The sequence below is a fragment of the Schistocerca serialis genome, chromosome 6, assembly GCF_023864345.2.
Source record: "Schistocerca serialis cubense isolate TAMUIC-IGC-003099 chromosome 6, iqSchSeri2.2, whole genome shotgun sequence".
Lineage (NCBI taxonomy): Eukaryota > Metazoa > Arthropoda > Insecta > Orthoptera > Acrididae > Schistocerca > Schistocerca serialis.
Genome location: NC_064643.1, coordinates 477,305,196 through 477,333,130, shown reverse-complemented (window position 1 = coordinate 477,333,130; position 27,935 = coordinate 477,305,196). Strand labels below are relative to the sequence as shown.

At 37.1% G+C, this 27,935-nt stretch overlaps 1 protein-coding gene and 2 non-coding genes across 3 annotated transcripts in view; all 3 read left to right on the top strand.

Annotated features, from left to right (window-relative positions):
* LOC126483815 (nuclear pore membrane glycoprotein 210) overlaps positions 1 to 27,935 on the top strand; it is a 260,572-nt gene that overhangs the window by 128,899 nt on the left and 103,738 nt on the right. The window contains exons 8-9 of the mRNA XM_050107008.1: positions 3,767 to 4,105; positions 8,133 to 8,351. Of these exons, the coding sequence (XP_049962965.1) occupies positions 3,767 to 4,105; positions 8,133 to 8,351 (558 nt within the window). The remainder of the gene's footprint in view (positions 1 to 3,766; positions 4,106 to 8,132; positions 8,352 to 27,935) is intronic.
* Trnat-agu (transfer RNA threonine (anticodon AGU)) lies at positions 12,941 to 13,013 on the top strand. Its single transcript has one exon. It is a non-coding gene; the product is annotated as a tRNA-Thr (tRNA).
* On the top strand, positions 13,179 to 13,251 carry Trnat-agu (transfer RNA threonine (anticodon AGU)). The gene has a single exon. It is a non-coding gene; the product is annotated as a tRNA-Thr (tRNA).

Sequence of the window (27,935 nt, the reverse complement as noted above, 5' to 3'; positions counted from 1 at the left end):
AATAAAAAATATATGAAGTGCAACTTCTGGCTGTTTTCAAGAACTTATCTTTCATCATTCTTGTTTAATTCAGCATCTTCTATCATGTTCCTATACTTGTTTGCTAGTATTTCTTGCGTTCTCTGTAACAATTGTCTTGTTCCATTAGAAATTTTCATTTGTTTTACTTTCTACATGCCTGTAATACCTTTTGCTGTTTGACTAAGTATCTTTGTTAAACAACGGACCATTTAATCTAGGTCTGTGTAACCTTCATTTTACAAACAACTTGTTGCTTAATTTCATTTGTACATCTAATGATTCTTGGATAAATGCTCATAATTTACATTTTAACTTGTTGTCTGATGAGTGAGTTTATTTGAAGCTACGTACATACTTTTACTCTTCTTCTTACGAGTTTATTGTGACTTAGGGTTGGATCATGGTGTAGAATTAGTTTGTGCTGTAGATTTTTTTTTTTGATAAAAATAGTCTGTTTAATTTTTATAAAAATAATGGAAATTCCTGGATGGAACAGTATGTAAAATGAAGGAAAGGCAACCAGTCACCATTAGCAGACTGGTTCGTGGCTTACAGACACATGTAGCAGAACACCCTATTAACTGGAGTTTGAGTCATGGCTTTTCTTCTGGCAGAAAATACACGCGATCAACCACAGAGACACTCAAATGTACGTTTCTATGGCAGCAACAACACTGATTATTAGATTGCATTTGGCTGCACAGATGGTTGTAGAGAGTGCTTAGGGAAGGATGTAAGAGCCAAGGAAGGTTTAATGGGATAATGTGGGGTGAGAGAGAGAGAGAGAGAGAGAGAGAGAGAGAGAGAGAGAGAGAGAGACAAATAACTCAGTGGCTGCACAACAAAATGAAAGGCGTTCTATCTAATAATCAGTATTTCCATGGCCACTGTAGTATACATTTGGGTGTTACGTTGTAGTCTCTGAGAATGTGTGTTCTTTCTGCCAGAAGAAGAGGCAGGTCTTGAAAGCTAGTTGATACTGTGCCCCGTTATATGTATCTATGCACCACACATCAGTGTGCTACAGGTGAATGGTTGCCTTTCCTTTATTTTACAATTTAATTTTTAGTTCCATTTAGTTCTTGCTAAGTCCATTTTATAATTGTTTTCATTTGCAAAATATATGTTAAGGAAAAACATACTTTTGTCTGTGGCTAATTCTGCTAACATATGACTTCCGTCATTTACATGGGGTGGACAAAAATATGGAAACACCACAAACATAACACATTACCATGCCTAATATGGTATAGGAAAACCATGGGCATTCAAAACAGCTATCTGTTGTCTCAGAATAGACAAATACAGGTCATGTATGGTTTTCACTGGATTTTTAGAGCATTCTTCATATGAAATCATGGCATGTTCAACTGATAATGATAGAGGTGGAGAGGATCACTCTTCCTTCTTTCCAAAGTCAACCACAAAGGCTCAATAACATTGAGATCTAGTGACTATGATACTGGGGGAGATCTGACACTTCATCCTCATGTTCACAAAATCAGTCCTGGACAATGCAAGCTGTGTGAACAGGGCTCCTGCCATCTTGGAACACATCATCATCATTGGGGAACAAACATTCCACCATGGAGTGGACCTGCTCAGTGAAAATGGTCACATTATCCTTGGCAGTAATGCAACCGTGCACATTAAACTTGGGCTCATGGAAATCCATGATATGACAGCCCCAATCATCACCGAAGCCCCTCCATGTTTCATTCTTGGGACACAAATGAGTTCAGAAGTTGGAAACAGTGTGAAACAAGACTCACCTGACCAAATGATATTTTTCCATTGCTCTAAAGTCCAAGGTTAATGGCTTTGGCACCATGTTTACCTGTTGCGAACATTTGCTCCACTGATGAGTGTTCTGGGGTTCCAGCTCACCCAGCAATTCCTTGCTTTGGAGCTCCCTTTTGAATTGTTTAGGTGCTGAAAGGGTTTTCGAGTATTACAGTCAGTTCTACTGTGACTTTTGTGGTTGTTGTGTTTTCATTTTTTAACACAATCTTCTTCTCTGATCATCTGTCACAGTCACTCAACACACATTTTTGCTCAGTTTTGCTTTTACGGAGGATGTTTTTCTGCTTTCTGTGTACGCAGTATAAATATTTAGACAACAAACATTTGGCTACCTTGGTTACAGAAGCACCTATCTATGAACACCAACAATTTGCCCACGTTCACTTACTCTAACATAATGCACTCACAACTACACAGAACACTGTTCTGATCATGACTGACACTTGTAACATGTTGAGAACATTGCAGAGGTGTATTTTGCGGTCAAATACAAGAGCATAACCTGCAATCATGGCTGGGATCTCCAGTTCATGCATGCATCTCTTGCAATGTTTCAATATTTTTATCCAACCCCATCGGAAATTTCCCCATCAAAGAATCATTCTTTACTTTTTGTCTGATTTTATCATTAAAATTTGTGTTTATGATGCTGTAGTGGGATTTGCTTTCATATATCAGTTTCAGTAACTCTTCTACCTTGCTTTCAGGATGTGAGCATGTTGCTGTGTAGATCTGAATGATTTCCGGTATCTTTTGTTTATTTTGAAAACAATTTTTGATTTTCTGTATTGACTGAGGACTTGTGCTATCTGTATTTTTCTTTTTTTTGTTACTTTTATATTTTAACATATGGCATATTGTATATATCCTATCATATGTTATTTTTAGTGCATGACATTAGGAATCCTGCTGGATCAATTATTTAATGAGAATCCACACTGGATTTTTGCAAGCTTCATACCAAAATCTGTTTTGCTGTTCTTTTTTTTTTAGAAATTTATTGATAAGATTTATTGGTACTATTTTGCAATTAATTGTTCTTTTCTATGAATGTGGTGCCCTTTACAAAGAAGATGTCCTCTTGATTTTGTCTTCTGTTAGTTTCCGTGATGAGCTAAACCTGAAACTAGATGAACAATAAAGTTTTTAATTTTATCTTGAAATAGGATGTCATTTCTGAACCTGCAATGAGTGGCATGTAGCTATTTAACATAATGTTATTGCAACACATCCCATGTGACCCCTTGCAAACAACCCGTGGCTCCTCACAATGGGTAATTAATTCATTTAATGGTCAAATTAACCTTGTCCACATTTTAAAATGTGATAAATAGTCATCATTCACTGAACATGATGTGGTGTTCTTTATTTGGAAAACAATGTATTTGTTGATTTTTTGATTGTAAAGTACAGTCATTTGCAACCTGACAGTACATGACTTGTTTGTATGTAAGATATCATTAGCTCACTGTTTGCCGTACAAGGTTCTACAGATGACCAATGGTCAAAACTGGTCGGTCAGGAAAATAAGAAGGTGATTGCATTTGATAGTAAAAATCACACCGTTTGCTATCAGTCATTGACTTCCATTGAAAATGTCAGTTTTTGCAAAATATTTCTTGCTGTTTTATTCAAGCCTGTGTTGTCGTTTAATTTTTTTGTGATATTACTTCATTAATTCGCATTCATGTAAGTGGCCAATTGTTAATAAAAGGGTCAACTATGAAACAGGTTGTACACATATATTTTTAAGTAATAAAAATATTCTGCAATAACTTCAATTAAATGACTTCAATTAATTGTTGTGTGTAGCTGTCACAACAACACAAGTGTAACTGACACAGTCATGTGGTACTCATAGTTTGGCATGCCTAATATATGAGCCATGTTACCGGTGAACTATGAAATGTGCTTAGGTACAGTAATTTTATTTATTTTTCAGGTTAAACCAATTCATTACATGATGATAAATTTCAATCCAATTTTTCATGTTGCTGAAGATGAAACAGTCTCAGTGCTTCCAAAAGGCATTACAGCAGATTTTTCCATCACTTACCATGATAACACAGGAATGACATTTACTACAGTTGAGTCAGATATCAAACTCAGAACAAATAGATTTGATCTTGTTCAACTTAGCAAAAAACCAAAAGATGGATCGGTTCATGCAACTTTTGAACAAGAGAGCTCAACAATGCTGAAAATCTGGGATGACATTGTGTTTCAGCATTCTGCTGACTATATTAAACTTACAGTTGGAGAAATTATATTGCCTTCAGTGGTAAGTTTGTCTACAGTAATTTTCATTGCTTCATTACAGTAACTTTCTCATATTTACCACAGTCATTATGCTAGGAGTTTGTTATCCTTTTTCTTGTATAGCTTATGATTGAAATTATATTTTAGTGTTGTTGGAATTTTGGGTGGTAGGAGGTAGCTTAATGTGATGGTGCTATAATCCTCACATAATTTTTCACACTTTGCTTCTTTGTGTCCCCTTCTCCTTCTTCTTTGACCACTGTTTTTCCTGTGGTAGAGGTGGAACCATATCTCATCTGCAGGCACATATTGAAGTAAGAAGTCCTTTCCGTTGTGCTTCATCTTTTTCATACCTGTTTTTGCAATCTTCTTGTTGAGGGTTTCTGGTGAGAAGACAATGAACAAACAACCCTTCAAGATCTCTCTTCATATGCAAAACATAATTCGAGGTGTTATCTTCCTGTTGGTATGATATGCTCAGTGATCATGCAAATCTTAGTATGATAATCTTCTATCACAATACATGTATTTGAGCAATTAGTTCTTCAGAAGGAACCCCAATCAGGTAATGAAAATGTGGCAGATCTCCACTGCTTCTATCATATTTAATTTAATTTATCCAGTAATAAAAAGTCTTCATTATTGTTGCAACTTCCATCAATTCCATTTGTCTATGGACTGCAGACCACATTTTTAAATAAAAATGATTTACAAGTGGTTGGTTCCCATCTTTATCCATTTCAGTGAAATCTGTGAAAGCATTCACTTAAGGCTGCCACCATCAAACAACTGCAAGTCACATTTGTTTGAAAGTTTGAACAAAACTGTTACAGGAATTGTGCTTCCAGAAGCTATGCTATTTAATAAAATCTATCGCTGTTGTGTACAAAGTTTACCAGACTTATCAGTCCCACCTAATATGACTGAACACTCAACATTTCCTTCCCTTGTTACTGAATTTTGTTGCTGTGCCATCAGTACTAGTAGTAATCTCACTACTCATATGCAATAAACCAAATTAACAGTAGAAACACCGCCTTGTTGTTTATTCTTATGTTAGGCTGAATTTATGTTGCCTGTGATGCTATGCGAATTGAGCCAAGTGAAGGGATGCATGATCAGTGCTCCTCCCCTCCCACCCCCCTTTTTTTTTTGAAAGGGAATAGCATGATGCCCATTTAGAATGCAGGAAGAGGTGAGTGGTGCTGTAGGATGATGCCAATGCAATTGCATGTGATTTTGTGTTTTGTTCGCTCGTTTGGAGCAGTTTCTTGTGATGGAGGTCAAAACGCTCTTTAATAATGCACATGAATGTTCTGTGTTTTGGGATCACAAAAACAAATACTACCACAGTAGTGATCCATTATGCCAAGTTTGGAATGAAGTAGCTGAAGATTGTTGAGCAAAAAGTTACTATGAAAAAATAAAAATAACTAACTACAGAAATACTACACATAAATAACACAGAAGTTTGGTACATTATTACACCTGAATAATGTACAAATTTTATCATTTTGATAATGAAATGATAGCCACAATAGTTACAGTATTAGATAAATTCTTCCTCAGAAAAGTTTGCATTAATGGCTGTGTACAGTATTTGAATGCCACTCTGACTCTCATTGCTTATTTCAGAAGTATGCTGTCAAAGCATTTTTTTCGATTTTTTCATGGTGATTGAAGAAGATGCCACTTTCTGGACATAATTCTCAATGTTTGTTCCATCACCATTCTAGGCCTCTGTAACCTCTTGTTAAGTGTATCTTCTTCACTTGGTGACCCTCCAGGAAACAAATGCATTAAATTTTCCAAGAGCGCAAAGGCTTCGTCCCCAGTGAACATTTATGTGGCTTTTACTGAAGTATCAAGTACTTCTTTCAATGGTGGCCAGTTTTATGGAGTTTCAATGTATTATTGAACAAATCGCTAACCCTAAATGTCCCACCATCTGATTGCTTGCCATAACTCCCAATGTCAGTTTTATTAATCTGCTGTTATCATCAGTTCCAGTACCTTGTATCAGAATGAGAAGGAACAGTGAACCCAAATATGGTGCCATCAATGGCCCTATAGCATTTGGTAAATTGTGGTTGGCATACATGTGTTGTGCACCTATTTGAAGCTACGGTATAGTAAGAGAAGTCAGGTTTGCAGGGCCCAGAATTTTCTGTATTGTTGCAAGCGTTTCATGTACACATTGTGAGGAATTAGTTAGACCCATCCGAAATGAGTGCGACGGAGCATGGAGAGAGAGCCTGACCAACAAATGTCTGGAAAAAATGAAATTAACAGGGTTAACAATGCAAAGGATCTTCACAGGATTTGCAGTTAATGCACTAAGAAAAGAAATTGTACTCCATACAAAGTGTACTTAATTATGCATGTATTCGCTTCTTACACTTCCCAGTGAGATAGTGAAGACAAAGTGGAAAAATGTACCATGAACTGAAAATGATTCACATAGACTGTTCTGGAAACAACGACAGCTTGCCAACCAAATTGGCCATGGTAAGAAGTACTGGTGTTCCTGAAAGACAATATTACACCATACAAGATAAAAAATAATATTACTTTCAGAAACATAACCTCTCTCTACATGGCAATGCTACATTGTCAATGGCTGCCATTATAGATGTACAGATTTTTTCAGGTGGCAAAAACAGCATATGTTCATTGGAAGCCAGCTCTTCAAGGCTGTTGGAAAATTCAGAGGTCATCATTTCAATGCCTTCTTCCCCACTCTTTCCTTTGCCAGGCAGACAGAAGAGAAAAAGGAAATGTGCAAATACAGAACTGCTAAACATAGAAAAACAAAAGCTGAAGCTTATTCAGAAACAACTCTTAAATTTAGAGACACAAGATGACAGCTATCACTTTGTACTGACTTTACTGCGCATAATGAGGAAACTGTAGTATTAAAATGTTGCAGATTCTTTTGGAAGAATTACAGTAGTCTACAGTGACTTTTAACAGTCATGAAAATCCTCATGCTAAAAGCGTTTCTCCAAACCCCCAAGCTAATGGATACTTTGATAATTTCAGTGAACTATCATGAACAGTATTACAACTCACTTACAGCTATTTTCTAAATTGTAAACTATGGTTAAAATGCTAATAGTAAAAAGTGTTGTCTACTTAATAATGTGTAATTATCGAACAGTGGTAATAACCTTTCTGAAACGTTTGGTTTTCTTCTGTCATCTACTTGAAGCAGATGGCACTATACAATCAAATGTTCCTGTACTCATTTTGAAGTAATTTCAGAATTGTCATGATCTTTTCTCAAGGTGCTGTACGAATGATGGAATTCCCCTACAGTCATCCTCTCCTGGTTGATTTTATGCATCCACTAATGACAGCCTTGAACTCTGAGAACACAGTTTTGTACTAAAAACACATTTACTGGCCCAAGAAAAAATGATATTATTTGAAGACTTCTCAACAACTGTGCTTCTTGTTGTCTGGGTCACATTGGGTTGCATATAGTGTGAACACACCATTGTATAACACCACTTTGGGGGAATCTGCTTCCTAATCTGTTGTGTGGATTGCATCACAGACCATGTAAATTCTGGCTGAAACTTCTTTTCCAATTTTTTTTTTCTTTCACAAACACATGTAGTTCTCCAGCGTTAATGTAGCTGACAAATGTGGTATACTGTTCTTGACATTAGTAACATTTACTTCATTTCAATCAGTATTACCAAAGCAATAATTTTTCACTAGTTAAAAGTCAACTCCACTGTGTATTCTACTTAATTCTTAGAAAATTCAAGTGTGTGGCTGCATCTGCAAACACACATTAACATGTATTTATGTAAGCATGGCATTTAATATAGTTACTAAGCAAATATTTGCAAAACATCCTCCATAACACTGTTTCCAGTTTGAATGGAGGGGTTCTTTTCATCTGTTTTTTGTGTTTACTTTTTCTCAATTTCAGGGAGTGAGTTGTTGTTGTTGTTGTTGTTCTTCTTCTTCTTCTTCTTCTTCTTCTTCTTCTTCATGTTCTTCTTCAGTTTAATCATGTGTATTATTTATGCTTGCAGAGGACCCTTACACTGGGGGATGTAATCTGTTTTTCAATGCCTTTGGTCTCGCCAGATGGCAAAACTGGTCACTGGAGTACTGACAGTGAAAATATACTGAGTGTGCATCCACATCTAGGCATTGGTCGTGCACGACTAGTGGGCAGTGTGACAGTGCGTCATCACTTGCCTAATAATATAGTCACTAATATTCAACTAAGAATTCTGCCTGTATTCAAGGTAAGTCTTTATTGTGAATTTTGAATAATTCCAAGGCTTGTCCGGTTGGGAAGCAGTGGTGACACAAAAACAGAAAAAAAATTTGCAATGATATTAGTGTCTTATTCACGGAAAATAGTTTCGATAAGGCAACATTGTTGTAAAATTTGAGAACTAGTGAAGTGTATGAATGGGAATCTTGATTGGCATTATTGGTGAAAAGAATGGTAACCATTGCATTTACGTGAATTTATCCTCAGTTTGGACTATGCTTCTGACCGGCGTTTATCACTGTGTTCAGCACCTCCAATATTTGACACATTTCTTACTTAGGCAATTTTTGTCCTAAGCTTTTGTTATAAATATATTCTCTTGAATGCAATAATGTCCTATGTATATAATTATCTTTGAAATAGAGCTTGGGAGAAATAAAGATGAAAACAAACTCTTTTTCTCTAAGAAACGACAAAATTCATATAGATATCCATGTATGTGATTGAATTTAACAGTTTCTGAAAATATAAACAATTAATTAATTATCACAGATGTAATTGACTGTGTATGAGCTCCTTCTTTGCTGCATGTCTGGATCATGTAAAGGCAGAACAGCAAGTAACTTATGGTGTACAGAATTTTGAGTTCACGAGACATTAATTTTCTTTAAGCCATAATTGTATAATTACAGTACAGCATGTTAATAATGGATCAAGATGTTATTTGTGCCCTGCTGTTGATACACAAAGTTTTCTAGGATCACAGCTGGTGCCTAATAACAGCACCCCTGATGACCCATATAGTTCATTGGTTTGCTTCACATTCTTGTCTGGCCAAATCCCATGTGTTGCAGATGTGGACTGCTTGAAAACAAACAGAAATAAAACTACATAAAACACACACATATTTAGACTCATCCTCGATGTGCGAAAATTCCTGGCTGATTGATACTGTGTGCCAGATGGGAAGCTGTGATGGTAGATCATGACTCATGCGTGTCTGGATAGTTCAGTTAGTGGAGCACTGCTCAAAAGAGGCCAAGTTCTGTGTTTGTGCCTTGGTGCAGCATGCAGTTTTAATGTACCAGGAAGTTTCAGAATAGTACACATGCCATGGCAATCCTCTGGAGCTCCAGTATGTTTTTTCAGCTAGTCAGTACAAAGCTTTTTGTGACTAGTTCTTGCTGCAATTGCAGTATTAGCCTTTATCTGGTTGGCTGCACTTTCAGTTACGCATGCCACCAGTTACGCGACTGTTTCGTGCAGCCGCCACCGTGGCACAAGGGCGCTGCCACGAATGATTATACTGCTGCCAATGAGATCCAAGCATCCCCTCTCCAGAACTACAACGACATGTTTATTTAAGTTTGAATATTCATGCACTCATTTTATTTGTTTGCCAGTTGAATAACATTTACAGACTTTCATTAGTGGCCAGGGCATGACATCTTCTGAATAGACATTGTTTCGAAGAGTGACAGATTTATAAATTTTTTATATCTGTATATATTTCTATGCTCAAATCTATTGTTAACAACTGGTGCTGCAAACACAGCAACAAAGTTATGTATTATTTGTACTATTTGATATTAGATGTAGAATAAATTAATATCTGAATACTCTGTTCATGAACAACATCTGTGCCTCGCTCCTGTTTCCAAAAGAACCACACAGCATGCAAAGTAAGACGTAACACCTGTCAACTTACATAGTATGTGCACATCTTTTACATAAAGACTACTGAACCATCATTCCTACACAAAAATGATATCTGTTAAATTTTTGTTTGTGTAGATGGGCCGGAATAAATCTTCTGTTGTAGAGCTGTATGTACGTGGTAATGGAATATCCTGACAGATCAAATCTACAACAGTTTCCAGAGCAATCCTGCAGCAGCTGAACTATCTGCAAACATCTCTTTATGTGATTCATAGCTTGATTTTGCCTCTACCTTTCTCCAAAAGAGAGGTACTAGGACAATTAAGTGCTGAGTTAGGTTGTGAAGCATGCTTGACTGGCACAGTTGACAAGGTGTTGCCGCAGAAGACAAAAATTCAGGTTTAAGTCCCACTATTGCAGGTACCCATTAAGATATTTCGATTTTAATGGTTTTCATTACTATTATGTTGACGAATTGTGTTTACACAGGGGTGTATTCTGTGTTCCAAATGGAGATCTCACAGGTAGTTAATGTAAAATGCTTGTATCTAAACTAAACAAACTGATAATGAGTCCATCTGCTGTGGACTCTGAAGAAAAGTTTACACAATTCAGCCTATGGCATGGAGTTTGCATCAAAGCACATCAGTCCTTACCAAAGAGAGAAGCATGCTAGTAGAAGTTGCCAAACAGATTTGATTTCAGTTTATATTTGAAGTTAATGTTGTTTTCTATTAAATTCATTACATCACCAGGTGCATGGTGAAAGGCTTTTATAGCTTAATACCTCACCCCATCCTGTGCAACACTAAGGGTGAGTGATGGATAATGTAATAATATAGTATTATGTTTATGACTTTGACTGTTGTGTTTGAACTGTTATTGACAACATCCTTCATAAGGGATTAAATTTAACTGTGAGACTGTTGTCAGTATGCCCAATTGTTTGAAGAGTTTTCTGTAAGAGTTACCAGTTATTGTAAGTGCTCTCATCTGCAACAGTGCCCTTTAGCACAAAGAAAATAAGATAGGCACAGCAAAATTTTTGGACCACAATATGCTAAATTGTAATAACTGTGTAGAAATTATTGGCATATTCTTATTCAGTGTGTAAGGGGACACAAATACTTGACACAATTTATCAAGAGTCTCATAAGGGATAATGTACCTGAAACATAAGTGTCAACTTGAAACTCGGCACACTGCGCAGAAAATAAGAGATCACCACTGGTGACTATATAACACTACCTCTAGTTTTAGTGAGAAAGTGTTCATCAAGTTCCTTAACATATGCCATATCCAGCTGAAACCACTCATCGATGATTGAATCGTGTAGAGCTACTAGATAGTGGGCATGTGGACTGATGTCTTTCTTCCATTGTTACAAATAGTTCCAGACAATTTGTTTGGTGTAAAGATCTTCTGATTTAGTGAGCCAGTTGGGGCATGATAGGATTTTGGAGAGTTTGTCAAACTCAGAACATGTGTGCAGCACTGTAAATGCTGCTGTCGTCATCTTGGAAGACAAAAGTGTCAATAGCATATCATCATGCAGATGTAGCAGAAACAGTGACACGTGATCTCCAAGAAAGTTGAAATAAATTGTACTGATTAATGCTTATGGTAATACAAATGACTGGGCACAAGTCCAGCCTGAATTACACCCTCCACACTCTGTAGGTGAAATGTCTGATTGGGTTGTTACAGCACTTGATGCCTTTCCTCATTTAAAAAGAGGTAATGACTTGTCAGATCACACCATATGGCCTAGCCAGCTACTGTCCAATTTCTGTATGTAGTCACCTCACACTGTCCATGTAGAGACAGTAATCTGTTATTTCAGTGAATGCTGATTCTTGTAAAATCATAATTAACTAAAACTGCATATAGGAAAATAGACAAATGGTTTCGACAGTTTCCATTCATCTTCAGATCTTAAGGCCATTGAAATGTAGCGTTGCAAGGCAGAAATTGCCTTCAACATTAATGGTGTTTAAAAAGATTTTTACAAAATTATTTAATGATACGTATCAGAATATAAAAAAATGTTTCTAAGATAGGGGGACACATTGTCAGTTGGCTGTTAACGACAGAAGGATGCAAAATATATACGAGGTGTGTTTTTTAAGTAAGTGCTGTTTTTTTTTTTAAAAAAAGAAAAAAAAACCACATCCGCCCATGAACTGTTATGCTAACTGCATGGCCATAGCTATTAGTGCAAGTGAATGTGCTGCAAAGAAGTTAAAAGCAGCACGTGATGCTCAGCGGCTAAAATGTGATGGGGTTGTGAGTGATAAGAGTGTGGTAGTATTGATTAAACATGTAGAGAATTATATAAGCATTGTATTCATTAAGTTGAATCGTATTATGTTGAACGTACCAAGTAATAAAAGCATTTTCATGAATATCATAGAAGTTCAAAAGTCAAATAGTAAAAATGAGTATGATGAAAGTTCCAAAGTCAAAGAGTAAATAACTTTTTCAAACAGTAATTATTGTTCCATATTTCATGTTACATTCTTCAAATCAGTAAATATGTTGTACTACACACTTACTAAAGTAGCCTATGCTCTTCCTCAATGTTCAAGCTGTCTCTATGCTAAGTTTTACCAAAATGTGTTCAGTGGTTTGGATGTGAGCTGGTCATAAATGGACTGACCATTTTTAATATCTCCTGTGAGACCCAAATTCTCATATTATCCACGCACTACTAATGCAGTGCCCCTTGCCTATTATCCTCATTGCTCACAGCGTTTCGTCGATTCCCATAAGAGTTCGATCCTGTTGTGCATCTGCACTGAAGAGAACATTGGTCGTCTCGTCTCAGTTTTTTTTATAGTGTCTGTTCTTTTATACAGACAGCATTTTGATCTAGCAGCCATTATAAATTAAGACACAAAGGAATTACAGACACTGGCTGTGAGTGTGAATTGATTTAAATCAGTGGAGGACCTCTGTGTCTGGATGGCTTAGTGGTCAGAGCATCTGCCTAGTAAGCAGGAGACCTGGGTTCAAATCCTGATCCAGCACAAATTTTCAACTTCCCCTGTTGATTTCAGTCAATGCCTACTCGCAGCCAGAATCAGTAACTCCTGTTAATGCATAATGGTTGCTGGATCAAAATCGTGCCTGTTCTTTCGGATATGTCTGACAGGAGGCATGCTATCATAGTTGGTGCAGTTGTAGTGACCACTGTGTCCAGATGGCTTAGTGGTTAGAGCTTCTGCATAGTAAGCAGGAGACCTGGGTTCAGATCCCAGTCTGGCACAAATTTTCAACTTTCCCCATTGATTCCAATTGAAGCCTCAATGCCCGCTCACAGCCAGTGTCCTTTGTGCTGTAATAATATAAAATTTTTATTTAGGTAGAAGGACAAATGGTGTACTGAATATATATACAAATGATCTGCACCATCAAATAATTTGTGCACATTAAATGTGTGGGGAGAAAGGAACAAAAGAAAAGAAATATTGGCTTTAATTTGTGTTTTATTTACAAAAAAAAAAAAAAAAAAAAAAAAAAAAAAAAAAAAAAAAAAAAAAAAAAATTATTCTAACATAATGGTTGTATTCATCATCACTCTGATCATCAGCATTAGCAGAAGAAACATTGTTGTCATTGCCATCTTCCTGTAGAGCATTGATACCACATTTTTTGAAGGATCTTTCCACCAGTGGTAATGGAATGGAGTCCAATGCACGCTTCATACACTCACAAATCTGGCCACTTGATCTTTCCACTCAGCATGAGCTTTTTGTTTTCATCGGCCACCTCACTACATATTTGATTCTCGTTGTCGCCAATTAGTGTGATGACACTTTATTCCCATTTCCAGTTCACAGTATTGTCGAGCAGCATCTCAGAGTAGACTGTCATTTGATCCGTATTACCAATTTGCGATAATATATAGGAACGTTGCCTGAACAAATTTATCAACTAGTGATAAAAATTCACTACTTTTTCCTTGTAATTGCCTGGAAGCCATTGAGGGATGATAGTTTTCCTCCAGAAGCCTGATGTATTTCAAATGAAAAATCTTGATAGCCAGCCCTGCCTAACTTTGAAACTACTGATGCCCAGTTCTTTCGCTAAAGCCAATCTTTGTCACGTTTCACTAGTCACCATACATCTGTGTTTTTGCTTTTCATCTACTTAATTGTAGAGCCTTTCTCTCTCTCTCTCTCTCTCTCTCTCTTCTTTTTTTTTTTTTTTTTTTTTTTTTTTTTTTTTTTTTTTTTTTTTTTTTTTTTTTTTTTTTAGGATGAGAGCCTTTGTTTTTTGGCCACAAAAAGCCCAGCAATTATTGTTCATTTCTTGAAGTCGCATTTTGTTTTTTCACCAGTTGCAAATACAACCCTCGCTCAAGTCGTACTTTGTTCCTGCTACATGCTTTTCAATGTTCTCTGCTACTTCAATATTTTTTGCTTTAGGAGTGAATGAGCAATAACAAGAACTTGTAACCATAATTAACAAGTTAACAAGGTGTTAATACTTCACTGCTAACATGCTACCAACATGTCACAAGCTGAGGCCACAAGAGGACTACGGTATAAGAGGATCTATTGTTAGAGGCAAAGCAGTACCAATCTTATTACAGTTAATCTGTGCACTCCAGTTTTTCTTTCTTAAATTTGGGAAAAAAATTTGCACGGATTATTCGCGTAAATATGGTAATAAAAAAGAACTCAAGATAGCACAGATGGCTAAAATTATAACGATATAAAAATGACAAATTCGTGGGGCAGTTATGGAGAGACAATACCAGAGTACATTGTAATGATGTCACTGACATAAAAATGACAAATGGAAATAGGTAGTGGCAGTTGCCATGATGCAGTTAATAGCTGAAATCTAAAATAAAAATGAGTGACACAAAAATTCTGTACAGTGGTGAAAATTTGCATAGTATGGGGCTCTGATTTAGAAAGTCATTATAGCAGATGAAACCTATGCATAAACATAGATTTTAAAAGCATTTGACACAGTACCCCACTATAAAGTGTTAATGAAGGGCGACCTTATGAAATAGATACCTAGATAATAGTAACAGGACCCAGTACATTGTGCTCATTGGCAGTATTCATCAGAGACAGGAGTGCACCAGGGAAGTGTAATAGAACTGCTGTTATTTTGTTTATACAGAAATGATCTGATGGACAGGGTGAGCAGCAATCTGCAGCTTTTTGATGATGATGCTGTGATGTAGTGGAAGGTGTCATCATTGAGTGACTATAACAGGATTCAAGATGGCTTAGACAAAATTTCTAGGTGTTCGGATTAACGGCAGCTAGCTCTAAATGTAGAAAAATGTAAGTTAAAGCAGATGAGTGGGAAAAGCAATCCTGATGTTGGAATACAGCATTAGTTGTGTGCTATGTGGCACAGTCAGCTCAATTAAATATCTAGGTGTAACTTTGCAAAGTGATATGAAATGGAATGAGCATGTAAGGATTATCACTGGCCTGCTTCTATGGCACAGTGCCTGTTCCATGCAGCTATGTACCTGGATGACAGTGCCTGTTCCATGCATCCATTTGCCTGTATGACAGCGCAGCTGACACAACCTTTGATCTGATGCAGCAATAAATGTTATTCATCGGACAGTGTTGATATACAGTCCAATCTTGATGATATCGTGGCCTCTTCACAGCAGACAGCTTTGAATCTGCATGTTCTGTGATGAGGTGTGGATGACCAACACCTTGTCATCTACTCGTGGTTTCACCATTTTCAACAACTTTCCCTAGACGTTCATTATAGTTGGATGTGAACAGCTGCCCAGCTTTGCATTATGCTAGAGACTCGTTCCCAGGCACCAGACAATAATAACCTGCCCTTTGTTAAAGTTGCACATGTTAATGGATGTCCCCTTTTACAGCCTGAATCCTCGTTTGAATTATTACTCATTTGTCTGTGCTCCATTTATATGCTTATTTAACGAGTTATGCAGCCGCAACTACAGCAGGCCCATTCAGTCTCACTGTGGTCATTGATGATAATGTTTTGGCTTATCAGTGCAAATGATAGAGGATTCCTTTCTATATATTACTGAGCCAGCTGACACAGTAGTGAGACAGCGAACAAAAGAGTCAGGTTTGTTTAACAAACCATCAGGGCTAAAGCCGTATCTCTAATAACCTGGATGTTCATAACATGTGTAACACTGACCATCCTCCATTTTATTCTGTCAGTCTCTAAAGATGGCCAAGGATAAGTCTGTGTCCCACGTGGTGGCAGATGAAAGTTTTTTTTAATTTTTTTTTTCTCTGACTGTTTATCACAGGTTTCTAAAAACAGTGGTCAGCAACTGATGGTTTGTGCTTAGGAAACAATTACTCCTATCTGTAGTTTCATTGGGTATGGGAATATTGTGCATTGACATTGAATTCAGGAAACAGTTTACTGGCTCAAATGAATCACACCTCCTATTTTGTGTTGATGACCATTACAGGCTACGCTGTTTTCCGGGATAGTGGCATATTTATCATTCCGGCATTGGGCATGCACAAGCCAGTGAAATCTGTGCATTTCATCTCCGAATAACTATGCAACCCACAGCCATTTGAAACTGCTTACTGTACTTGTCTTTGGGCCCACCTCTGCAAGTTTTACTGCCCACGTTTCGTTCCAGTACTAAACTGATGATTCCGTAATGTGTCAGAATGTGTCCTATCGACCAATCCCATTCTTTTAGTCAAGTTATGCCGCAAGTGTCATTCTGCACAAGGCTAAACTCTAGACAAATGCCTTCAGAAAGGACTTCCTGACACATAAATTTATACTTGAAATTAACAAATTTCTCTTTTTCAGAAACATTTTTGTTCCCATTGCAGTCTGCATTTTATAACGTCTCTACTTCGACCATGAAATTATTTTACTGGCCAAATAGCAAAACTAATCTACTACTTGTAGTGTCTGTTTTGTAATCTAGTTCCTTTAGTATCATTTGATTTAATTCAACTACAGTCCATTACCCTTATTTTGATTTAGTTCATGTGTAAATTATATCGTCCTTTCAAGATACTGTCCATTCTGTTCAACTGCACTTCAAAGTCCTTTGATGCCTCTGACAGAATTATAGTATCGTCAGCAAACCGCAAGGTTTTTATTTCTTCTCCCTGAACTTTAATTCCCTTTCCAAATTTCTCCTTGCTTTCCTTCATAACTTGCTCAATGTACAGATTGAATGACATTGCGGATAGACTACAACACTGTCTCCATTCCATTCTCAACCACTGCTTCCCTTTCATGCCCTTCAATTGTTGTAACTGCTGTCTGGTTTCTGTACAAGTTGTAAATAACCTTTTGCTCCCTGTTTGGTGTCCTTGCTACCATCAGAAATTTAAAAAAGTAGATTCCAATCAACATTGTCAAAAGCTTTGTCTGAATCTATAAATTCTGTAAACATAGGTTTGCTTTTCCTTAACCTATTTTCTACAATAAGTTGTAGGGTCAGTATTGCCTTGTGTATTCCAACCTTTCTCTGGAACCCAACTGATCTTCCCTGAGGTCAGCTTGTACCAGTTTTTCCGTTGTTCTGGAAATGATTAGTGTCAATATTTTGTAACCATGACTTATTAAACTGATAGTTTGGCAATATTCACAGTTGCCAGCTCCTGCTTTCTTTGTAACTAGAATTATTACATTCTTCTTGAAGCCTGAGCATTTCGACCCTGTCCCGTGTATCTTGCACACCTGATGGAATAGCTTAGTCAGGCCTGGCCCTCCCGAGGGTACCAGCAGTTCTGAGGGAATGTCATATACTCCAGGGGCCATAGGTCTTACAATGCTTCATCAAATTTTCACATCTCCCATCTTGTCTTTTATCTATCTCCTCTTACCTTTCTGAAATATTGCCTTTAAGTTCATTTCCCTTGTATAGCCCCTCGAAATACTCCTTCCATCTTTCAGCTTTCTCTTCTGTACTTAGTTCTGGTTTTCCTTCTGATCTCTTGATATTCGTACAGCTGCCTCTCCTTTCTCCAAAGGTCTCTTTAACTTTCCTGTTTGTGGTATCTATATTTCCTCTAGTTATGCATGATGCTGTATACTTACATTTGACAACAATATAATACTCTGGTTGAATGAGTTTTATTTAGCCGATAACACATGAAATACATATGTGAATGACTATATTTTGCAAACTTTAATTGTCATCTTCACATACTTAACATACATTAATTTAGCATCACTGTATGTGGTGCTTTAGTGTCACTGTATATGGTGCACTGTTACATAGTCCTGAACACGTAGGAACTTAACTCACAGGAGCAGACACATCAGTGTCGCGTCATACATCAGATGATAAAACCGTGCATGTGGTACACATTTGTAAAAACTGGTGTTAAAATAAACTAGTTTACGAAATGTTACCAGCACTGTATGTGCTGACAGTTGATGGCACGCATTTGTACTCTAGCCCCTCGTGCTTAGCCACTTTGCTTATTCTGTTAGTATCATTTCATAGAGGTTTGTATTCCCTTTCGCTGCTTCAATTTCTGCACTTTTATGTTTTGTCCTTTCATCTGTTAAATTCAGTATCTCGTGTGATATTCAAGGGTTTTTATTAGGCTCTGTTTGTTTACCTATGTGATCGTCTGCAGCCTTCACTATTTCATCTCTCAAAGCTACCCATTTTTTTCCTTCCATATTACTTTTCTCTATTTCAGTCAGTTGTTGCGCAAAACTCCCTTTGAAACTCTCAACAATCTCTGGTTCTTTCAACTTAGCTTGGTCCAATCTCCTTAATTTCCTACCTTTTTGCAAGTTCTTCATTTTTAACTTACAGTTCATAATCAATAAATTATGGTCAGAGTGTACATGTGCCTTGGGAAATCTCTTACAGTTTATAACATGGTTCCAAAATCTCTGCCTAGCCATTATATAGTGAATCTGAAACCTTTCAGTGTCTCCAGGTCTCTTCCATGAACACACAGTTCTTTCATAATTCTTAAACCAAGTGCTAGTGATGATTAAATTACGCTCTGTGCAAAATTCAAGAAGGTGGCTTCCCCCTGTATTCCTTTCCTCTCAGTCGACATTCTCCCACTATTTTTCCTTCCCATCCTCATCCTGCTAATGAATTTCAGTCACTCTCTCACAATTGTTTTTCTTGCCCTTGCCTATCTCAATAATTTAATTTGGCTCTTCCTACATTCTTTCAATTTCTTTATCATCTGCAGAGTTAGTTGGCATATAAACTTCTAGTACTATGGTGATTGTTGGCTTTGAATTTATCTTGGCTACAATAACATGTTCACAATGCTGCTAATAGTAGCTTATCCCCAATCCTATTTTCTTATTCATTATTGGACGTACTGCTGTGTTACCTCTCTTATATTTTGTTTTTATGATCCTGTACTCGGCTGACCATAAGTCCTGTTTATTCTGCCACCGAACTTCAGTAATTGCCCCTATATTTATGTCAACCTATCCATTTCGCATTTCAAATTGTGTAACCTACGTATCCAATTAAGGGATCTTACATTCTATGGTCTGATGTGTAGGTGTCAGTTTTGTTTTTCCTGATAACGACTTCCTTTTGAATAGTTCCCACCTGGAGACCCAAACAGGAGGCTATTTAACTCCCAGAATATTTTACTCGAGAGGGCACTATCATCATTTAACCATACACTAGAGTTGCATGTCATCAGGAGGAGTAACAGCTGTAGTTTCCCCCTTGCTTTCAGCAGTTTGCACTATTAGTGCAGCAAGGCCATGTGGTCAAAGATTTTGTTACTGGGATTATTTGTCCATTTCTGAGCTAAAGTAATTTTTTATGAGGAATAATGAAGTAATTTCCTTCTTCAGGGCAACTGGGAAATCTTGGAAAAACCCAGGAATATTTTCATCCAGGAAAAACCCAGGATTTTTTTAGAATTCTGGGAATTTTTCATTGTTTTAGTTTTCAGTTAAATTTTTGTAACTTTAACTTATAAGAACTGATACTCTAACAAAGAATTTCACTTTAGCAGGCTACTGCAGAATAATACTGCAGCAATAAAACAAACGAGAGAATAACACCAAAATAAAACTTCAGTTGCAAAGAAACTGTGCCATTTACAACAGCAAAACACAATGCACACATAAACGTCTGCTGACAGCAAAATGTATCAAAGGCTTTACAAAAAAGACTATGCAATACTTCCTAACAACAACTGCTTTCGATGACTGTGATGTCACAACTGTTTACATTCCTACTAGGTCCCAGGAAAATATTGTGAATCGTTGTTTGAGAACTGTTACTCTGAAATTAAATTTCCTTTCATGTAAGATGAATAATGTTACGTGTGAGAATGTGTGATAAATATCTTAAATCACAGAGTATTTGAATCAAACTCAAAAAATTTCGTGAATCACGGAGCATTTGAATCTGATTCTAAACTTAACCCTTTTGAGGACCAACTACTTAGAAAAATTTGGGGCCCAGAAGACAAGCCATTTATGTCATTATTTAAAATTTTACGGGCAAAACTGTTTGATATGTCTTAAAGGGTAACACATGTTAAAAGAGACCAAGCTCAAGGTTAGTTTTGCATATTTATTTTAATTTTCTCGTAGATCAAAAATTATGCAATAATGGTGGCAGAAAGTATAATTATCCTTAAAAAAGTGTGAGGTGATTTCTTGAGCAATTTCTCACGTAATTGGGTTTTCTATGGAAAAGTTGAAGTGCTCAAAGAAACATTTATTCAGCCAGGGAACCTACAAAGTGTTCGGGACACAGCAGAGTGAGTATTAATTGTGCTTGACAGAAATATTCAGCTGCTGCAATTTAAGTTGTGCTCTTAGGATCCTGCCTAGTCCAATCATTGGAAAAAAAAAATTTATGACCAGTATTATATGTGAAAGCTTGGCTTTTCTTGTAGCTATCCTGTATGTATGTTAATTCAAAACATTGACTTTCCCTATTTGTGTGTTTGCGCTACGTAACAGTGATGTTGCTATTGGCTGACTACATCACATGTCCTATGTTCTGAATATCTGCTGTCATGTGAAATGAGCTATGACTGGCTGATATAAAATCACATCACAATCTCGATTTCCGTGCTTCGGAAGCTACCACGCTCTCTTTAGTGGAATTCATATTTATAGTTTTGTACTACAAAAATATGCAGTGTCTATGTTGATGCACATTGAAGATCTTTCCATGATGCGTTTTTATTTGCTCGGTTTCGTTTCTTAGCGTTGGGAAGTTCTATCCCAGTGAGTAAAACCTTTACCATTCACAGAATTGATAAGCTTTACAGCTCCATGGGAAAGTATATTTTCACTTAATGTGGGAACACTGTACTTTCACCAGGGATACACTGAATTTTCATCTGGGAAAGAGTGTATTTTCACCTGGATAAAGTATATTTTTAACCAAGGAATGTGGGAAAAATTCATAATTATTTTTCTTGTCTGCATATACACTCTGTTCTTATAATATTGTAATTATTCCCTCTGAAATCTAATACTCTCTGTATAACAAATTTCATGAGAGAAAATATGTATTTGTAAGGTTTCACACCATTGTCTGTAAGACTTTCATTTTCTATTGAACATTTTTATGCAATTAAAACTTTATTTCTTTAATATGAGCTATCCTAAATGCAAATTCACGTGACATTTTTAACGAAAATAACCAAAGTCATCTGTGGCTCAGTGAGTGTCAGACTACAAATTCAAAGGTAGGGGGTTTGATCCCTAGTTCATAGGAGGATTTTTTCTTTCCTCTCTGGCTTCTTTCACCACTGGCAGTGATATGCTAAGCTGGAAAGTCCCAAATTACTCTTTGATTTAGAGTCCACATGAAACTATAGGACTCAATATAAGTTCCTTCAAAGATTGGAACTCCTGTGAGTGCTGTGGGTCTGGAGAAAATGATTCGGAAATTTGAAAATCGCCTTTCATGTTGAGTACAGTTTTATTTCTCTTTTATGTTAACTTATTGATTTATTTCTGTTCAAGACTTGCAATGACATAAAGTCCAAGATTGGTGGGATTATTTAAAACCTCAAAATTATTTTTTCTTGGTTTGAATTCTCATCAGTATGTGCCTCCAAGATTTTGAAAATTATACTTTACCTCATTAACACTTGCTCAGGCTGGAAAATTGGTCTTTAATGTCCAGAACTGTATGTAGAAACAACTAACAGAAAACCAATCAATAATTCTGTGATATAAAAACAGCGTGATTATAATTGAAGTTAAACTTTCAAAATGCTGTAGAAACAACACCACCAGTCAGAATGACATCAAATTGCAATGGAATATTATCAGGGAGAGGGGGGAAAACGTATGGCAGAAGAAAAAAAATAGTGTGAAAATTGATCAATAGATGGCGCTGTATGTGTCAGAATACGTAAATGAAAACACCGGTCATGTGCACGACACATTGAAGTTGGTATAAATAAGCTGGGTACACGGCGTTCGTCATGACTGTCTCAATGCAGGATTGTGCTCTGCTTTAAAGCAGAAGGGTTTGAAAAAAAAGGCTTTAGTCCGATGACTGCTGTGGGTTTTTAGAAAATGATTCGGAAATTTGAAAAGACAGGTTCTTTTGGTGCGCAACCTGGTAGAGGGAGGAAACGAATTGATTCGACGTCAGTGGAAGCAGTGGCCACTGCAGTGCAGGAGGAGACAAGTGGTGGTGTGCAAACATGTAGTGCACGAATTGCCCGAACATTGGACATACCCGTGAGCACAGTGTGTAAAATCCTACGAAACATCCTTCTTTGCTATCCATTCAAAATTACCCATGTGCACGAGCTGTTTGCTGTTGACCTGCCAGCAAGAGAGACTTTTGCTTTAGAATTTCTTTCTCGCATGGAAGTGGAAGATTTTGTGGACAGACGAAGCCCACTTCCATCTGATAGATATGTCAATACACAGAAATTTAAAATATGGGCAATGGAAAATCCACACTCAAATCAACCAGTACCACTTCATCCTGAAAGGGTCACTGTGTGGTGCCGTTTTATGGCATAACTTATCATAGGGCCATATTTTTTGAAGAGAGAGGTGCTTCCGTTCCTGCTACCTGTACCATCAGTGGTAAGCGCTACGAATTTCTTTTGCACAACCATGTCATACCAGCTCTCCAGCAATGTGGATGCGATGATGGGATCATTTGTATGCAAGATGACGCAGCTTGTCAAATTGCAAATCCAGTTAAGCAGCTGCTGAAAAACACAATTTCGGAAATGCTAGAATTATCAGCTGCCATTTCCCTACAGCCTGACCGTCCCGATCACCTGATCTTAATCCATGTGACTTCTGGCTGTGTTCAGTGTTCTGATTGCAAACTTAGCTGTATTAAAGGCACATGTTGCGCAACACATTCTGAACGTGACCCCCGGAAACACTTCAATCAGTTGTGGAACATGCTGTTACTCGATTTTAACTAGGTGCGGAAAACGGTGGACAGCATATTGAACATGTTTTGTGCCAGTCACACAGAAATTAATAATCCGATTTGATTTTGATTGATGCTTTTTATGTGGTTTTTGGCCTCAGGACAATTGAAAACTGATGTGATTGATGCTTTTTATATTGTTTTTGGCCTCAGGACAATTAAAAATCGATTATTACCATCTGATGTGATATGACATTGCTGTGGTGGAGGGGCTTAAGTAATTAACAGTATCACACCTGTACACCCATGCACACTGAGTAGTACAGTTTGTTTAATATCAGATGTACACCTTAGGCATTGTTGTATGATTCATTTGTCATTTGTTGCCGACCTCCATTAAATTAAGATTCTTACAGCACCATCTATTGCTACATTTTATAACTATTTATTTTTCTTCTGCCATATGTTTTCCTCCCTACTCCGATAATATTCCATTGCAATTTGCCGTCATTCTGACCAGTGGTGTTATTTCTATAGCGGTTTGGATGTTTAACTTTAATTATAATCATCCTGTACATTATTTACAGTTTTGTCTATTGCTACATCTCTAAAGGAATTGAATACCGAACTTACGACATTTGTAAAAATAAATGAGTCTGCTTGATGTGTATCAAGGGGACGGTTATTTGAATATTTTAGAAACAACAATGAACATAATATTAAACCTTGCAAAAACTTCATTAATAATTTTTCCCAGTTGTCTGAAAATTTTTCCTCTGTCCTACAGTTTTGAATGATGTAGACATAACTTTGTGCATTTCTTTGATTAAGTATGATTTGATTAATTTTTTTACTATACAATTAATTGCATGAAACCTCATTTTTTTAAATAGAGTGTTGTGATGTACGCAACCTTGCTTAGATCACTGGTACTGTTTTGTAAATTGATCATTGTTAAATAGCATTATGAGTTATGTAACCTTTCTTAAATCCAGATTATCATTTACTAAGTATATTATTATTGCGAAGGTGGAACAACAGTGCAGACTACTTATGTTCTCAAAAATTCAGGAAAATAATTCAAAAATGAAAAAAGTATACTAATTATTGTCATCACTCTCATCACACTTATTCTAAAGGCGGTAAACAGCAGTATATATAAACCTCACTGGAAAAATACCCTTACTTATGTTGTGGTGACTTCTACCACCGAATGTATCAGGATGACCAAATGTAGTTGGAAGACACCAAATGTAGTGAGTTGGGTGCCAGGCGGTGCCGTATTAAAACTCGGCGAAAACTTTCCAAATGATTTATTTGCTTCCACTACAGTGCTCCGTTCACATCGATCTGCATCACAGGTCCCGCAATGCTGAGGAAGCACCCCAGCGACCTGTGCAATGCAACCCTCTGTCATGCCAGCCTTGTACACAAGCTGCAGAGTTCCGATTAAGTCTGGATGGCTGCGCCAGCAGCCAACTCAGCAGCCACCGTCCCCGTTGACTCCGCGCTGCTCCGCAGCGCTGCTGCTTCACTAATGCACTGCTTTGAGTTACGTACGGATAACACTTAGGTTAGCCAGTGGCTCTCTTCTGCCTGTGACTTGCGCCATGGAAACTGCTGTGTGCGCTCTCTCCAGCAGTTCTATGCCCCTGTGGCCTCTATTTGCCTTCACAGCTGCTGGTTTGCGTAACTTTCTGCAATCTGGCCTGCACCTGGCTGTAACTCGTGCTCCGAATATTGCACAAAACTAACTTTCCCTATCCTAAACGGTGGTGCCGCTACACTTAGACTACATATTTAAAAAAGGATGATACCTACTATATGACAACAACTCTTTAAGTATTTTATTGGAAATATTAGGTTGATGCATAACTTCGTTGTGTTTTAGTTTTGCATTTTGATATTCCAAATGCTATTGGTTTATTAATCGATTGTCATTTTTTATTTGTAGTTCACTGTTACTAATTAAGTATAAATATTGTCATTTTGTCATTTGGAGATAGTGAGTGAAGCTGTAAATGCTAGAAAATGGAGCGCCAAGTGGAAAAATTGGAATATTTCCGATATATTCTTATGTCTGAGTTCAGTAAAGGGGTGACAGCGGCGGTGGCAGCCAGAAACATTTGCACTGTGTGTGAGGATAATGTCACATAACGCAGCACAAAAATGTTTTTCTCATTTTAAGGTGGATTGTTTTGACATTAGTGACACTTCACATTCAGGAAGACCTTTGGGGTTTGATGAAGATCATTTAAATGCATTAATCCACAATGATCCATATCAGTATAATTAAGAATGGACAAATGTGATGAAATGTAATTGTTCCATTGTCATGTGACATCAGCATTCAGTGGTTCAAAAATCTGGTGTATGGCTACCGGATGCAGTAGGCCAAAATCACAAAAATCAGAGCTGGTGGCCTTAAGTGCATCTCTGCTTGCTCGTCGTCAATTGGTTGATTAATGACACCAACCATTCCTATCCTGTATTGTTACTGGTGACGATAAATAAAGTCTTTATGCTAATATAAGGAAAAGAAATGAACGATTGAGCCCAAACAAAGCAACTCCCCATACATGGACCTGCGTGCATCCACAAAAGATAATCTTATGCATCTGGTGGAACAGCAATGGTGTGGTATACTACAAATTGCTTGCTCAAGGTGTAACCATCACTACTCACATTTACTGTCAACAACTGAGAAATCTTACAGAAACAGTCCAAGAAACAACAACCAGGAAGAGTGCATGAAGAGATGCTACTATGTGATAACGCTGCCCCCCCCCCCCCTCCCCCCCAAATTCTGATAGATTGACAGAAAACAGCCTACAGGAGTTTAAGTTATTCTGCACCCACCTTACTCGCCTGATCTTGTGTTCCCACTCTCTATTGAACAAACTTCAAGGAACTTCCTCTTTGGATAAAAATGCATTCCAAACATGGCTCAACGAGTTCTTTGCTTAAAAACTGTGTGATTTCTACAGTTGCGAAATCAAAAAGTTACCCCTGGGTTTGGAGATGGTTGTAAATAGTGAAAGAGAATATATCACTGATGACTGAAATCTCTGTTATGTATGTCTGTTGTGTTTGTTAAAATTATAGGAAATGCTATGAACTTATACACCAACCCAATACTATCAAGTCCATGTGAGCTTCTGTCATTGAGACTGTATATTATTTTCTTAAGGGGAGATAGAATGGAATTTTTTTTCTCACATTTTCATATTTTTATTTAATCATAAAATTTGCAGTTTTCCTAATAATATATATATATATATATATATATATATATATATATATATATATATATATATATATATAAAAAATAGAGGGAAACATTCCACGTGGGAAAAATATGTCTAAAAAGAAAGATGGTGAAACTTACCAAACAAAAGCGCTGGCAGGTTGATAGACACACAAACAAACACAAACATACACACAAAATTCTAGCTTTCGCAACCAATGGTTGCCTCGTCAGGAAAGAGGGAAGGAGAAGGAAAGACAAAAGGATATGGGTTTTAAGGGAGAGGGTAAGGAGTCATTCCAATCCCGGGAGCGGAAAGACTTACCTTAGGGGGAAAAAAGGACAGGTATACACTCGCACACACACACATATCCATCCACACATACACAGACACAAGCAGACATTTGTAAAGGCCTTGTATTACATCTTGCTTACCAGATGGTAGAGTTTTGTCAGGGCTGGCTTTCCCAAGGCTTTCAGTAGTTCTAATAGAATGTTGTCTACTTCCACGCCTTCTTTCGACTTAGATTTTGCAGTGCTCTGTCAAACTCTTCACGCAGTATCATATCTCCCATTTCATCTTCATCTACATCCTCTTCCAGTTCCATAATATTGCCCTCAATTATGTCACTCTTGTATAGACCCTCTATATACTGCTTCCACCTTTCTGCCTTCCCTTATTTACGTGGAACTGCTTTTCCATCTGAGCTCTTGATATTCATACAAGTGGTTCTCTTTTCTCCAAAGGTCTCTTTAATTTTCCTGTAGGCAGTATCTATCTTATCCCTAGTTATATATGCCTTTACGTTCTTACATTTGTCCTGTAGCCATCCCTGCTTAGCCATTTTGCACTTCCTGTGGATCTCATTTTTGAGACATTTGTATTCCTTTTTGCCTGCTTCATTTGCTGCATTTTTTTATTTTCTCCTGTCATCAGTTAAGTTCAGTATCTCTTTTGTTACCCAAAGGTTTCTATTAGCCCTTGCCTATTTACGTACTTGATCCTCTGCTGCCTTCGTTATTTTATCTCTCAGGTTTACCAATTTTTCTTCTACTGTATATCTTTCCCCCGTTCTTGTCAATCATTCCCTAATGCTCTCTTTTAAATGCTCTACAACCTTTGGTTCTTTCAGTTTATTCAGGTCCCATCTTCTTAAATTCCCACCTTTTTGCAGTTTCTTCCATTTTAATCTACAGTTCATAACCAATAGATTGTGATTAGAGTCCACATCTGTTCCTGGAAATCTCTTAGAATTTAAAACCTGGTTCCTAAATCTGTCTCACCATTATATAATGTATCTGAAACCTTCCACTCTCTCCAGGCCCCTTCCACGTATACAACCTTCTTTCGTGATTTGTAAACCAAG